General features: G+C 38.8%; 1 protein-coding gene across 10 annotated transcripts in view; it reads left to right on the top strand.

The window, feature by feature from the left end:
• The window catches only part of RAB27B (RAB27B, member RAS oncogene family), a 178,853-nt gene that overhangs the window by 146,651 nt on the left and 15,760 nt on the right, over positions 1–16,442 (top strand). For 2 of the 10 annotated variants that reach the window (XM_010854794.1, XM_010854795.1), the window contains 4 exons: positions 7,240–7,370; positions 10,945–11,020; positions 13,291–13,465; positions 15,444–15,529. In XM_010854794.1, coding sequence (XP_010853096.1) covers positions 13,313–13,465; positions 15,444–15,529 — 239 coding nt within the window. In that variant the 5' untranslated portion in view covers positions 7,240–7,370; positions 10,945–11,020; positions 13,291–13,312. Of the gene's footprint in view, positions 1–672; positions 1,039–7,239; positions 7,371–8,475; positions 8,497–10,944; positions 11,021–12,691; positions 12,847–13,290; positions 13,466–15,443; positions 15,530–16,442 lie in introns of those variants that run through there. The other 8 variants (XM_010854799.1, XM_010854798.1, XM_010854800.1 and 5 more) reach the window with 6 other exon arrangements.

Below are 16,442 nucleotides of genomic sequence, written 5' to 3'. Positions count from 1 at the left end.
ATGCAGATTTGCGTTCTGTCTCTATGACACTTCATACAAACAGAACTATAAAATAGGTAGCATTTTGTTCCTGGCTCCTTTCACTTAGAATAATGTTTTCGAGTCCTTCTGTGTTGTCACATGCCTTTGTACTTCTTCTCTTTCTGTGGCTGAGTAATAGCCCATTGTGTGGAGAGGCCACGTTTTGTATATGCGTTCATCCTTAGGTGGACATTTGGGTTATTTTCAGTTTTTTTGTGTGGCCGTACGTTTTCATTTCTTTGAATACAGACCTAGGGGTGGACTGGTGGGTCTTAGGGTCACTGTATGGAGAAGGCAATGGCACCCTACTCCAGTGCTCTTGCCTGGGAGATCCCATGGACGGAGGGGCCTGATGGGCTACAGTCCGTGGGGTCTCTAAGAGTCGGACACGACTGAGTGACTTCACTTTCACTTTTCACTTTCATGCATTGGAGAAGGCAATGGCACCCTACTCCAGTGCTCTTGCCTGGGAGATCCCATGGACGGAGGGGCCTGATGGGCTACAGTCCGTGGGGTCTCGAAGACTCGGACACGACTGAGTGACTTCACTTTCACTTTTCACTTTCATGCATTGGAGAAGGAAATGGCAACCCACTCCAGTGTTCTTGCCTGGAGAATCCCAGGGATGGGGGAGCCTGGTGGGCTGCTGTCTGTGGGGTCGCACAGAGTCGGACACGACTGAAGTGACTTAGCAGCAGCAGCAGCAGGATCACTGTATGGTTAACTGTTTGAGAAAGTGCCAGACTGCTTTCCAGTGTGGCTGTGCCGTCTCGCATGCCCACCAGTGACATGGGAGCGCCCCGTTTCTCCACCTCTCTGCCAGCACTTGATGCCGTCTGTTTTTATGATAGCCATCCTAGTGGGTGGGAAGTGGCATTTGATTGTGGTTTTGACTTGTGCTTTTCTGGTAACTGACGCTGGTGTTATTCGGTCGGTCACGTCTGACTCATTGTGACCCATGGACTGTAGCCCACTAGGGTCCTCTGTGCATGAAATTCTCCAGGCAAGAATACTGGGGTGAGTTGTCATTCCCTTCTCCAGGGAAACAAATGCTATCTTAGTATCTTTTCATGTACTCATTGGCCATGTGAAAATAATATTTGGAGAAATATCTCTATTCAAATCCTTTGTCCATTTTTAAATTGGGTTGTCTTTTTATTATAGTTTGGATTAAAATTCCTCATCAGAAATATGATTTGCAACTATTCTTGCCCAGTCTGGGAGTTGTATTTTAATTTGTCTCATGGTGTCTCTTGAAGAAAAAAGTTTGCAATTGTGCTAACATTCATCTATCTATTTTTTGTTACTCGTACTTTTGGTGTTATATCCAAGAAAGCACTGTCCAATTTAAGGTTGTGAATAAGTACTCCTATGTTTTCTTTTAAGCATTTCACAATTTTAGGTCTTGCATATAGGTCTATGATCCATTTTCTGTTAATTTTTGGGTATGGTATAAGGCAGCAGTCCAAATTCATTATTTTGAATGTGGTTGACTAGTTGCCATGCCACCATTTGTTGAAATAAAACTATTCTTTCCCCATTGAATTGTCTTGGCCTTCTTACCACAAATGACCATAAATGTAAAAGTTTATTTCCAGACTCTCAATTCTATTCCATTGATCTGTATGGCTACTTTGAGGCCAGTGCCACATTATATTATCTACTATAATTTTGTAGTAAGTTTTGAAATGGGGAAGTATGAATCTTCCAACGTTTTCTCCTTTGGTTTAGATTATTTTGGCTGTTCTATGACTGAATTATCACAAGTAGTCCTTTTTTTATTTGATATTTTTGTTATTTTTGCTGCAGTTGTCCTGTGTGTGGCATTTTTTTATTCATAGTTGCAAATCGCTCTTTGGTAAAAATTATCATATTTATATGAAACTTCTGTTAATTGGTAAAATCCACTAGAATTGCCCAAGTGTCCTTCTTATCTATCTGCAGAAGCAATCGTAAAATCCTACATTGTAACATTGTAGACACTATCTGTGAAGTTTCTCATTACTATTCTGAATTCCATGAAGTCTTAAACTCAAGACTAATATATACAGAAGCTCTTATTCCAAGCCATAAAAGGATTATTCTCCCATTGGCTTAATATATTGAAAACTGGGCTAGAAGCCAACTTCTTCCTTTAAATCATCAATGTTGAGGTGAAGGCTAATGTGTACATTAGCTCATCTGTGTACATTAGCTCATGTGTGTAAATTTTTGGAGGGAAATGGCCATAACCATAAGGCTTAAAACTAACTTGCAGTAGATCTAGAAATACTGCCATGGAATAAACAACAAACACTTCAGCTACTGGATAGTTCACTGAGAGACCCTCTCAGCTGCTTATCAGGATATCCAAGCAATCCTTAATGTGGGAATTACGTGGCTGTTTTTCAAAATTAGAATTTATGAATTTGTAGTAAGTTATATAGTGCTTCCCTGGAGGCTTAGATGCTAAAGAATCTGCCTGCAATGCAGGAGACCTGGGTTCGATCCCTGGGTTGGGAAGATCCCCTGGAGGAGGGCATTGCAACCCACTCTAGTGTTCTTGCCTCCAGAATCCCCATGGACAGAGGAGTCTGGCAGGCTATAGTCCATGGGGTCACAAAGATTCAGACACAACTGAGTGACTAAGCATAGCATATATAGGAGATCCAAGATGAAATAGGTTTACTTTTCATGATACTATATTAACTATAAGTGTGTCAATTATTCAATTTCCGAAACCTCAAAAAAAGGCATATATACCTGAAGTGAGATTCTCAACATTCAAGCATTTGAATTGTTGTTGTTGTTCAGTCGCTCAGTCATGTCCAACTCTTTGTGACCCCATGGACTGCAGCACGCCAGGCCTCTCTGTCCATCACTATCTCCAGAGCTTGCTCAAACTCATGTGCATTGAGTCGGTGATGCCATCCAACCATTTCATCCTCTGTCACTCCCTTCTCCTCCCGCCCTCAATTTTTCTCAGCATCAGGGTCTTTCCCAGTGAGTCAACTCTTTGCCTCAGGTGGCCAGAGTATTGGAGTTTCATCTTCAGCATCAGTCCTTCCAATGAATATTCAGGACTGATTTCCTTTGGGATTGACTGGTTTGATCTCCGTGCAGTCCAAGGGACTCTCAAGATTCTTCTCTAGCATGACAGCATTTGAATGTTTTCATTCAAAAAAGTAGAATCACTGTAAGGGATACAGAACATGAGCTTTATTAATCAGATTGGATTTTACACAGCTGTGGGAGTTGGTTAGGCAGTCTGTGTAAGCCTATTGCCTTTCTATGTTGTGTTGTACCTGAAGTCATCAGAACCAGGGTCAGGAAAGAAAGATGGACATGAAGTCAGAGCAAGATCAAACGGGGAAATCCACAAGGAATCCAGAAGGAAGCCTGGAACGTGCTTGTGTCTTCGCCACCTCTAAACTCAGGGATGCAGATGACTTGCTGAAGGGGCTATGCCTTCTCTGTGAAGCTGCACACACACTCAGTCTAGGATTTCAAGAAGCTAAATAAGGAGATCGTATGAGAGCTAGAGAAACTGTAGCCCAGTTATTTCCTGTGCCAACAAGGTGAGGTGACAAGTCAGTGACAACATCCGTGAGCTTCAAGGCCTGTGCCCTCAGAATGACCCTGCACACACTTTGGGACTGCAAACATTTAGGTTTCCAAGAAGGCTGTGAAGTTCTCTTTTTTAAGGGGGATTTCAGTTTATCAGCATTAAAAAATATAAGTACGAGCTTTTAGAGGTTTCTCTGAATCTGAAACAGCAGATTTGTAAAGTACTATTTTATTCCTGTTGACCATTTAAAGCCAAAAGCCTGAATTGCTTTAACTACCCCGAGATTTGAGTCATGTTTTCTAAACAGTGTTTTTAACCACATACCAGTAAGGGGTTTGCTTTCTACTCAGTGTACATGTGAGCCCCAGGAATAATGCTAGGCCATTGTTCTCATGTCCTTTTCAGAAATATTCCATTTAGAACATATGTCAATATGATGCTACAACTGGGGACAAAATAGCTTTGTGTTTGGCAGGCTCCAGCTGATCTGTAATGATCCAATGTTAGGGAAACACACAAAAAGCATTGATCTAAATGGATCAATATTAGTAAACAGAATGATTTAAAAGCTCTTTCAATTCAGGTAAAAATGTCTTAGACCAAGAAGCAGCTGTATCCTGACCTTGATTGTGAGAATTATTGGCAAGCTGTGGGGTTTTAAGAATACTCACTGAGCAAATTTGGGCTTTAGCAGTTTCAAGTCCAGAATTTCAAGGTCTACTGGATCTTGACCCCAGAGTTCTCTGTCCCTTCTGGGCACAGAGAAACAAGAATAAAATTGGAGAAATGTAGTAACTCATGAACAAGGAAAGTGTGGATATGATTTGAGTTGAAAAGAAAGAGTAGGGTTAGAGTTGGGCATTCTAAGAGAAATTTAATGACAGTAGAAAAGAAGATTACTGCACAATGGGCTATAATATGAAAATTAAAATAAACTCGAGGTAATAAGACTGGTACTTTCTTTCATTGATTTTCTAAAGCCTTACACAAATAAGTACAAGTATACAGAATTAGAAATGTCAGGTGGAAAAATGACTATCAAAACAGAATATTTTAAAAATCATTATGAGAGTAGTTTGTACAACTCCATAAAGTACATTTGAAATTTTGGATGAAATGATTAATGTTCTACAAAATTACAACTTTGCAAAACTGATCCTACTGGAGAAGGATTAAATGGACCAATTACCAGAGAAGAAATAGAGACTAATTTAATCCTCTCCCTCCAAACAAAACACACAAATCACCCAGACAAGATGGTTTCACATGAAAATTCTTTCAAACATTTAAAGATCAAATAACCTCCATAATACTTAAACTACTCTAGTGTACAGAAAAAGAAGGAAAACTTTCATATCCTCTCAATGAAATGATTACAATGTAAAGCTCAAAAGCAAAGATTATTACAAAAACAGGATAAATCTTACTTATTAAAACTGATAAAAAGTTAAAATGTAAGTAACATAACCCAACAGCACATTAAAAGCCCATATTACACTCTGAACAAGTGAAATTTATTTCAGAAAGGTAAAGTATTGCTCTGTAGGGAAATCTATCAATAAAATTAAGCTAAGGAGAAAAACCGGAAGATCATCTCAATAGAAAAAGAAAGAATAATTGACAAATTCAATATCCACTCATGTTAAAAACAGCCAGCATATTCCTTAATGGGAAAACACAAGAGAATTTCTAACTAAAATCAGAAACAAGGATGTCTACTATCTCTACTATTCTTTACCTTTATAGTAGAGGCATCAGCCAATGAAAAAAGATAAGAAAAAACGAATAGAAGCATAAAAATTTGAAAGGAAGGTATATCTGTTAATCAATGATATAATTGTACATCTAGAAAATTCAAAATAATGAGTTGAAAAAACACTAAAATAGTAAGGAATTTTGGCAAAGCATTGGGTAATAAAATCAATATGAAGAAGTCAACAATCTTCATAAAAACAGGAAAACAATAATAGGCAAAAGTTAACAGATGAATCCCTTACAAAAGCAAATGAAAAAATAAAATACTTCATTGTGAACTTAACAAAAATATCCAAAATTTGTATTAGAAAAACCATAAAGTCATCCTGAAAGTCACAATAGATGACTTGACCACATGGAAGACATATGTTTGGGGATAAGAAAATTTAATATTGTAAAGATGTTAAGAAAAGAGGAACAATAAGAAAGGGATAACTTTTTCAGATATTAAACATTTTATGAATAATCACATTTAAACTGGTGCTGCATGAAGAGACAGTCAGACGATGGGAACAGAGAAGAATAATCTAGGAATACACTCAACTGTGTATGAAATTTTATTTTGTGACAAAAGTAGTTCCTTAAATCAGTGATGAGAAGATGAATTTGTACATAAGTTGTATTTGGATAACAATAAAAATATGTTTGAATCAACTTTTCATAACATATTTTGGGTAAATTCCAGGTGAGTTAGATATTTAAACATAAAATTAAAACCATGTAAGTAGCCAAAGAACACACAAGTGAATTCCTGCCATTCAGAATTTGATTTCTCCTCCCCCAAACATCAACAGCAAAAATAAAAATCTTTTGGGTAGCATAAATATCACAAGCAAAGTAAAGAGACAAATGAGGGAAAGTATTTGCAACTTAAATAGCAAAGTGTTAATATCCCAAAGACATGAAGAACTTCTAAAAATAGGAGAAAAAAAACCATTTTAAAAATTGAACAAGACATGTGAACCTTCCATTCACAAAAAAAAAGGAATACAAATAACCTTTAACCATATGAAAAGAAACTTGACTTTGATCATTGTAAAAGAAACACAGGCTAGAACAGTATAGGATATGGCTTCTGACTATCAAATATGCAGAAAGCCAAATGTCTGACAGTCTTCTCTATAGGTAAGCACGATGTCAGTGTTTAGTTGACATTCAGATTTATATTGAATTATTCATGAAAAAAAATTGTTATGATGCTCTGGAATTTGCTTCAAAGTAATCTGGTAAAGGGAGAGTTTTGGAAACATGAAACAAAATTGGCCATGTACCGGTAATTTAGAAGCTGGGCACTCAGTATATGGGGGTACACTACTATTCTCTCAAACTTTGTATATGTTTGGAAGTTCTCATTAAAAAAAGTAAAAGGGAAATCCATACAGTTTCAAAAGATACCACAAAATTATACTAAAGGGAAAAATGTTATCTTACAGAAAAAAGAATTTTAGAGAAATAAAAGTATTCATTGGTTCAGAAGTGTGGTTAGTTTGTGAGAACAATGATATATCAATGGAGGAAAAAAAACAATTTAAGGCTGACCTGGGTTAGAATTTTTACCCTTTATTTTCAGTGTGCATGAGCTCAATGAATTCTTGGTTTATCTCTGTTATATTATATCCCTTGACCATAGAATGAAACAAAATGAACGCACTTTTAAAAATAGATTTGATTGCTCCAGGAGACACATTGACCCCTGTCAACGTAAGTAAAAGTTGTTCAGTTAAGTTGATGTTAATTTATGTTTGCAATTTGGTTTGAATCTTCCATACAGGCTCACATCCATTAATTCTAAATAGCCCTTAGGAAATATGGAAGTAAAAATTATCTTTAGTAAACCTTGCTAAAAGAACAAAATGTTATAGAATGCACTATAGAGAATGTTTATTTGTTTTTAATTTACACCCCCTCTCCTTCAGCTTTCTTCCTTCCAGAACATGCCTTCTGTTGTACTGATGCAAGGCTGAAGGTCCCTAGAGTACTCCAGCCATCCATAATTTAACTCTACCATCCTGGACATGCATGTGGTTATAGGAAGCTGTATTTCAAGGTCAGTTAATGAGAACCACCTTCAGGCTATCATTCAGATAATGAAGAGCTTGCTCGGAGAGTCCCAGACCTCAAATGCTCTTACTGCAGGCCAACACAAACCCATCAAATAAACATAAATGAGAAAATATTCAACAGCTGTCCATTTTATGCTTGCTAGTTTTATTTTATTGAAACCATCTACACTGAATGCAAAGCAATATCAGTGATATTTTATTTGTCTACCATTTTAAGCTTTCCGAAGTACCTTAAGATATTAAGTTGTTTTTTATGGTTTAATTAGTTCAGATCACAAGGTCGTAGCTTGTCGGGATGTTCTTAAAGTTGTTATTTATGGAACCAGCTAAGTTTGCATGGGTCAGCCTGTTTGTGTAGTAGTCATCAACACATATCTGTAGCGTTGGTTAAGCTCCTTGCTAGAGAAGTCAGAGTCTTACCGCAGAACCATGCAAAACAGAATGTGCCACCGGGTGTTAGGTGGACAAATGGATGCTCTCATGGAGGAGCCCATGCTCTGAGCTCTGAACTCTTCAACTGACAAGTTTATATATTCTCTGCCAACGCAAATCTTACTTTCAAAAATTATAGTTCCTTTGTACTTTCCCTCTTCCCAGGTTATTTGAAACTGTTCCTCTAAAGATATTCTGTTCTGAGGAAGTTTTTATACTCTCGTGCAACTTAAAATAGAAAAATAAGCTCAGGAAGCCAGACATGGAAACTAACAAGGTCATTATTTCATCTAAATATTCACTTTATAGGTGAGGAAGGAAGGAGAATCCATGTTCTGAACTTGGAGAGACACCACTTCCACCAACTATTCAAAGATAAATATTGTTAATCATCACACTGGTGTGGCTGTGAGAAGCTTAAATAGACTTACACACTAACACGTATGTACTGGCCCTCTCCCAGGTGGCATGAGTGGTAAAGAGCGCACCTGCCGATGCAGGAGACATAAAGGGACCCAGGTTTGATCCCTGGGTCGGGAAGATCCCCTGGAGAAGGAAATGGCAACCCATTCCAGTATTCTTGTTTGCGAAATTCCATGGACAGAGGAGCCTGGGAGGCTACAGTCCATGGGGCCATGAAGAGTCAGACAGGACTGAAGTGACTTAGCGTGCACACACGTATGTATTGAGCTCCTCCTATATACCAACCACTGTACTGGACTCTGTGGTTCTAGCAGTGGTCAAGGAAAGTGAATTCCTGAGCTAATGGAATTTATGTCGAACAAGAATGAAACATAAGAGGGTCAAAAGAGAGAGAGAGAGAACGGGCAACCTCATTTGAGATAGTCCGACCATGAAAATCATGTTTCCAGAGAAAGCTCCTCTCCCCTATAAAATGAAAATATTTCTACTTTCTACCTTTGTAACTCACTTTCCATTTCAAATCATGAACAGCAGTCTCGGGGTTTCCTCTATTAGAAACCGTCACCCCATAAATTATGCAACTTCCCTACACATGATTTCTCATCTGTAAATTAAAGGCTGTGCACGTGTGCTCAGTCACTTCAGTCGTGTCCAGCTCTGCAACCCCTTGGACTGTAGCCCACCAGGCTCCTCTGTCCATGGGATTCTCCAGGCAAGAATACTGGAGTGGGTTGCCATACCCTTCTCCAGGGGATCTTCCCAACCCAGGGATTGAACCTTCGTCTCCTATGTCTCCTGCATTGCACTTTACCACTGAGCCACTGGGGAAGCCCAAACTAAAGGCTAGACCACATAATTACTTAGATTTCCTTCTACCTTTAAGATGCTTCATTAAACAGAGCCTCATGGGTGTTTTGAACTCTTCCCTACTCCTCCCAGCCTCTCACTGTCCCACAAAAGGCTCTGAGGAAGACGCTGCTGTTTCTGTGTCTAAAAGGCCTGTGGCTCTTGTGGTGTAGTCTGTGACACAGAGATAATGTAGGGAGGAGTCAGACCCATTTCCTGAGGCATGACAATCTTCTGGCTTTTTCTTCCCTTTTAGATTCATAGAACTACAAATACTGTCAGTCATCGCACAGGAATAAACAATACTGCTAAACTTGTCAGCTTTTTGATCCTTCCCAGATCTTTTTATTTTTTTAGCCCAGTTCTTGGAAAAAGAAGGCTTATCAAGGCTTTTATTTTTCTTTGGAGTGTTATATTTGCTGCGCCAAGGATAGATTATTGAAATAAAATCATATATTTTAGGACTCAGAAAATCACATAATTGTAAAAGAGGAACCAAACTAAATACAAAAGAACTAAAAAAAAAAAATACAAACTAAATCCAAAACAATTATATGTATATATGTATGAAATGAGGTCTTCCCTGGTGGTTCAGATGGTAAAGAATCTGCCTGCAATGCGGCAGAGCTGGTTTCGATCCCTGGCTTGGAAAGATCCCCTGGAGAAGGGAACGGCTACCCACTACAGTAAAAAATGAGTCATAAAATTTATTTTTAAAAGAAACGTGGAGGCAAGCTATCTTATACCCAGCTCACTATGTCAGTTTCTTTAATAGTCTATTGAAGACACTGAATAAATTTTTTCCACGGTGCCAGGTTTTGTGTTCATTTCAGGTGGAATTTATGCTCAGTGCCACAAAATCTCCACCTTCTTTCGCTTAAAGAAAAGATGCTGTGTGGGCTGCGGTAGAACTGATCCACGTTAGCCAGGGGCGTTGACTCTGAATCAGCATGCGATTGGGAGGCAACCCCAGGCAGTCTATGCACTGCATGTGGCGTCAGGGCAGAAATGCAGGGTAGGTCAGGTAGTTGGCAAGGAGCGACAGTCCCATCCTGTAAGTGGTGATTAACATGGTCCTGAATCTCCTCTCGTACCTCATTCCTCCCTATGCTGCAAGGTTAAATGCAAGTTCATCTTCCTCCACAAAAGCTTCTCTGACGTTTGCAGTCCATGAAAACTATCGTTTTGTTGGAACTAAAAAGCACAACTATTTGCCTCATTTATCAACTAATCATGTTCCACCATGTACAGTTATATTGTATTGTCTTGCATCTTTGTTCAACTTCTAAGTGTGTGCATGCCATGTCAAAAGTTAGACTACAGAATAATTTGTAATTAATTTTTGTAATTTTATATGGTATAGTTTGTGTCACAGAGATAATGTAGGGAGGGAGTCAGACCCATTTCCTGAGACATGACAATCTTCTGGCTTTTTCTTCCCTTTTAGATTCATAGAACTACAAATACTATCAGTCATCATGCAGGAATAAACAATACTGCTAAACTTGTCAGCTTTTCCATCCTTCCCAGATCTTTGTTTTTAGCCCAGTTCTTGGAAAAAGAAGGCTTATCAAGGCTTCTATTTTTCTTTGCAGTATTATATTTGCTGTGCCAAGGATAGATTATTGAAATAAAATCACGTATTTTAGAACTCAGAAAATCACATAATTGTAAAAGAATTTTATAATTTTCGTCTTTGGACCTGATACTATATATTGAAAATATTTAACTAGATTTGCTCAAGGTTTAACCTTTTGTGACACTGTCACCAATAATATTGCAAAAAACACAGTAGACTTTAAGCAAAATTTTAAAATGTGCTGATGTATCTTCTTGACTCTGTTTTCATTTTTCCAGGAAACCACAGTATCCTCCAACTTTATCTTGTATTTAGGTAACCAGTAGCTTCAATTTCTTCCCTCTGATTATCAAGGTTTGTGTCTGGGGAAAAATTTTGCTTTAATTACTTAACTATCTAAGAATATTTTAATTTAATGTTTTTTTCCCAAGAGAATGAACAGTTTTATCTGATTCTACCAGCCAGGCAGACTTCATCACCCTTGGAGGAGCTTCGCATGAGCAAGTTTGGAGGGGAAAGAGAGAATAGGATAGAGTGGTGGTGGTGGTGATAACCTAAATGGGGGGGACTATACAACTTTGGCATCAATCTCCTCTAGCAACACATTTGGCTTAAAGACTAGGAGCAGCAATATCTTCAACCAAAAAGTCCTGATAAGACATTGAGTACCATCCAAACGCAGAACTAGTCACTGCTACACAGTCCATCAGGGCAGACATTTTCTAAGAAGAATTTCACATCAATAGTGGAGACACCCGCATCAAGGAAGGCTGGTTGTGGATGGCTGCTAGGCACTCTTCCTGAGCAGTGGTTATACTTTCTATAGATATTACAAAAGGCAAAGAGTGCATTCGTCGTCAGCAAGCATCCACCCTGAGAGTCTCACTCAGTCAAGAAAGGATGATGTTATAAGAGGAAAGCTTTAATGCAGAAATATAAATTGGCAGCTCTCAAAATACCTGTGCTCAAAAACCATTCACTAATTAAAGAATAGCTATCCATCACCCATAATACGTTTATTAGGATTTAGCATCAGTAGGGTTCAAATTTTAGAAAATTCTGGTGTAAAAACATTGTAAATCTTCCAAACAATGTAAGAATTCTGGCTGGCTAACTACATGATTATTTTTTTTCATCGTTATTTATCCAAAGGCTTGAAACCTTTTAGTTTTACCATGTGCTAAAATGACAATATAAAATTTTCAAAGTTTTGTTTAAATTGCATCATTTTATTGCATGTAGAAAAATGATTAGAAGTATGTAGCAATTTTTATGGAATAGCCTGTTGTTGACATTTGATTTGGGTCACCTCAGAAGTCCTGAAGAGTACAGTGTTTCCTAAACTGTAGAAGCGGAGGAATATTCCTCCCTATCACCTAATAGAAGAGAATGTTTCTAATCCAGGGACATCTTCATAAGCCTTTCTCTACATAGAATATGACAAATCCATCTCTATAACCCAGATCAGTTGTACCAAATGGCAAATCATTTTGCCACCCTGAAGGGCAGACACTGCACCGAGTGTCTGGTGGATGGTGGTGTAATTCAGAAGCACGTGGCAGTAGTTTTGGAGTCACCACTGTATTTAACATTAACCTTTGGCATCTACTGCCTGTAATTATTGTAACAATGGAGGAAATGAAGACTGAGACAGATGTTTAGGGCAGTGGCAGAAATGGCAAGGGATGTTCCTTCAGGAGAAACGTTAGCAGAATTACCATAGTTATGCCTCTGAATAGCTCTTCCTCTTTTTCCAAGGCCTAGAAAATATTCAGCAGATTTGCCAAACACAGCAGATTTGCCACTGAAGAACAGAGGGTTTAGTATTTCAAAACAGAAGATTTTAAAACATGGCTATTGAAATGATTTCAAATCAATGTTTTTAAAGGTTGTCATTTCGTTGTTAAATTTTTTTAATTAAAGAGAGAATATTTTGTATTCACATAACAGAAAGTTCATCCTGCAGGATTAGATGCACAATATTCCCCTAGGTTTTTGCCTTCCATTACTCATGTATAATTTCAGCCTCCCTGCACACACCTGCATCCTCTTGGACGTACTTCTCTGCTCCCTGTGACTCGTCTTCCGAGCACCATACTCCTGATCCAAAGGAACACTGGTTTAAAAAAAAAGCTGTAACTCTTTAAGTTCTACTATTGCCTCGGCAACGGCCATCCATGGTGGGTATCACATAGCTTTTTGCTCCATATTACCTGACATGAGAGCTTCCCTAGTGGTTCAAATGGTAAAGAATCTACTTGCAATGCAGGAGACCCGGGTTCGATCCCTGGGTCAGGAGGATCCCCTGGAGAAGGGAATGGCAACCCACCCCAGCATTCTTGCCTGGAGAATTCCACAGACAGAGGAGCCCTCTATGGGGTCGCAAAAAGCCGGACACGACTGAGAAGCTAACCCTTTCACCTGACGTGATGTAAAAAGATAGGCACTAAGTGAAATCATGGAAGAGTTCTTAGTTCTGAGGCTGCTCTGAACTAGTTAACTCAAAATTTCACAGAATAGAGGCATCTCAATTTTATAACTTTGAAAGCTAAATTTACATTGTTTTGAAGGAAGCCAAAAGAAAACAGTGTTCATCATAAATGCTTATTTTTCCTTCAACACAGGCCCACCATCACGACCATCACTATGACCGATGGGGACTATGATTATCTGATCAAACTCCTGGCCCTTGGAGATTCAGGGGTAGGGAAGACAACATTTCTTTATCGATACACAGACAATAAATTCAACCCCAAGTTCATCACGACAGTCGGGATAGACTTTCGGGAAAAACGTGTGGTAAGTTGTTAACCATACTGTTAACCGGTTGCTGATCTTCCCATATATAAACTAAGAATTGAGAAAATATGTTTATTGCATTGCAAGGTGTCTTTTATCACATGAAATTCATAACCTGTCACTTTGATCCAATTTGAATATTATATTTTACTGTCTCAACTCTAAATAACGTTTTGCTTAGAAAAAATCCAGTGGCACTTGTCTCCAGAAGCACACAGAGCAACTCAAATAAATTATTTATGGGTTTATATAGTGTGTTTCCTATGAATTCTTAAGGAATCTTTCAAAACATGAATTCGTTATCTAAAACCATTAGCTCTTGATCTAAGTTTCTCAATAAAAACAAAGTGTTCATTTCCCCGTGCTTAAGAAAGAGGTTAAAAGGATGATTGGCAAATAGCTGGGACATGAGCGCTGTGAGGTCCTGCTGCCTTTTTATTTATGTGTAGACTCAGCCATCAATCACTAGCTTCTTATGAACAGAATGTGAGACCAACCCATGCTATTTTTCAAGATAAGAGAGTTAAAGTGAGAATCACAACCACTTCCTTCCGCTGTGCTAGACGCTAATGACAGGAGTAAGGATATTGTGACATGTGAGGCGTGGAGCATAGGCCCAGGAGCTGAGCCCCCGTCGCTGCCTCCCGAGGCGTGCTTGGGCGCCAAGATGGCGGCGCTCCGGTTCACGTCCCCGATCCCCTCGTACCTCGAACGCCGATTCACTTTGCTCTATTTGTCGTATTAGAAACTAGTACAACATTGTAAAGCAACTATACGCCAATAAAATCTTTCTTAAAAGATAAATTCACTCATTCCTCAAGAATCGGGGATAAAAAAGAACAAAGAAAATGAGGATTGAGAAATTAAATCATGATTTCTTAGAATGTCCTTGTCCCTTATCTGAAACGTCAATACTGTAGTCTTAGCAAATTTGCTCCCAATCATTCCAGGGTATTTGTGTGCCTTCTCCCTTCCCATATGTCTCCACAGATCTAGGTGTAAGTCCTTGCAAAGTTTTCCCTTGAAAATATTTTCACTAAACCATAAGTAAGGGAGCTAGATAATATGAAAATTGTTATGCTATGTCGTGTCCGACTCTGTGTGACCCCATAGACGGCAGCCCACCAGGCTCCCCTGTCCCTGGGATTCTCCAGGCAAGAACACTGGAGTGGGTTGCCATTTCCTTCTCCAATGCATGAAAGTGAAAAGTGAAAGTGAAGCCGCTCAGTCGTGTCCGACTCTTAGTGACCCCATGGACTGCAGCCTGCCAGGCTCCTCCGTCCATGGGATTTTCCAGGCAAGAGTACTGGAGTGGGGTGCCATTGCCTTCTCCGGAAAACTGTTATACTTGGTTTAAATTAAGAACTCAAAAAGCCATCACCTATAAAATTTAAACTTTTCTAGAAAGAGCCTTTGAAGAAATGGGTAAAAAGGGAAGACTTGGAAGAGCCTGTGTAAACTTATTGAGCAATCCTGTGTGCATTTCATGGCTAAGTCTTTTTGAAAGTCCCAATCCACAGTAGAAGATACTCAAGTACTTGTAAAATATTTTACTGTTTTAAAAATTCCTTCAAATGTGTTATTTCACTTAAGTTTGCAGTAACTCTGTAAAATAGGAGATTATGGGTCTCAATTTGCCAGTAAGAAAGTAAGATTCTATGAAGTTAAATGAAAAGTTGATATTCGAACCTCGAACTTGGGTCCTCAGTCGACTGTTTGCTGCTTCCTTGAGGAAATGACAGAAGGTGTCTAATTTAAGTTTGCAGGATGCATAAATTATGTGGAAAAACATACTTATACTTGACATTTAAAAGTGAGAGTATATGTGATAACTTCTAGGAGAAAAAAAGCAAATATTTATTCTCCACTGTGAACTTTGACTATAATAATTGAGAAAAAATACGCGGAGTGAACCCAGGGAATTTGAATGCTGACAAAATCAAAGCAGCATAAACTAACGACATTTGTATTCTTTCAGGCTTACAACACACAGGGACCGAATGGGCCAACAGGGAAAGCGTTTAAGGTGCATCTTCAGCTTTGGGACACTGCAGGGCAAGAGCGGTAAGAGTGAATTCTTTTGTTTCTAGCTACAAATAGCTTAGAAAAATTTACTTTAATGTCAGTGTGTGTTTGTACAGTGTGTGTGTGTGTGTTAAGTTGCTTTAGTCATGTCCGACTCTTTGTGACCCTGTGGACTGTAGCCCGCCAGCCTCCTCTGACTATGGGATTCTCCAGCCAGGAATACTGGAGTGGGTTGCTGTTTCCTCGGGCAGGGGCTCTTCCCAACCCAGGGATCGAACCCATGTCTTTTATGTCTCCCGAACTGGCAGATGATTTCTTTACCACTAGTGCCACCTGGGAAGTGGTATTGTATGTGCCACTTTAATACGACTACGGTATGTGAACTTGAAAAATGTAAGGAAATGCAACTCTCCTCCTGGTTTCAAAATAGACATCTATATCAACAAATAAAAATAAATTATCTGTAGTGAATTAACCATAACTAGCAATTGTGTATTTGGTGCAGATTGCAAAAATCACATTTTCAGAAATCTCTGTGAAGATTCTTATGCATTGTCTTTGTACTTTGTGATCATTAAAAAAAAAAATCCAGAATTTAATTGAACTGGGGTGGAAAATGAACATTGTTACAAGTGCTACTTGAAGAGTGAGTTGAAGGAAAGTGTGTTAATATATTTTTCATCTCTTTCTGTCTTTACACACAGCCATGCATCCTGTACCATTTGACTGACTTTACTATGATTTCGGTCACATCATCACCCTCCAGCTGGAATTTTATTCCTTTCCCACCATTCCTGAGCCTCTCCTTTCAATAGGCCTGGCTCACATTACACGTGCCTGGTGGGGCTTTTCCAAACTCCCCATCTGAAACAAATTCCCTCTTTCTTGAATTCTTACAATGTCTATTCTTCCATGCCTTGGGAGGCTGCATGCATGCTAAGTCGCTTCGGTC

This window comes from Bison bison, unplaced genomic scaffold (assembly GCF_000754665.1).
Source record: "Bison bison bison isolate TAMUID 2011002044 unplaced genomic scaffold, Bison_UMD1.0 scf7180017864349, whole genome shotgun sequence".
Classification (NCBI taxonomy): domain Eukaryota; kingdom Metazoa; phylum Chordata; class Mammalia; order Artiodactyla; family Bovidae; genus Bison; species Bison bison.
Note: the sequence above shows the minus strand (reverse complement) of the source record. Positions and strands in the feature narration are given on the sequence as shown.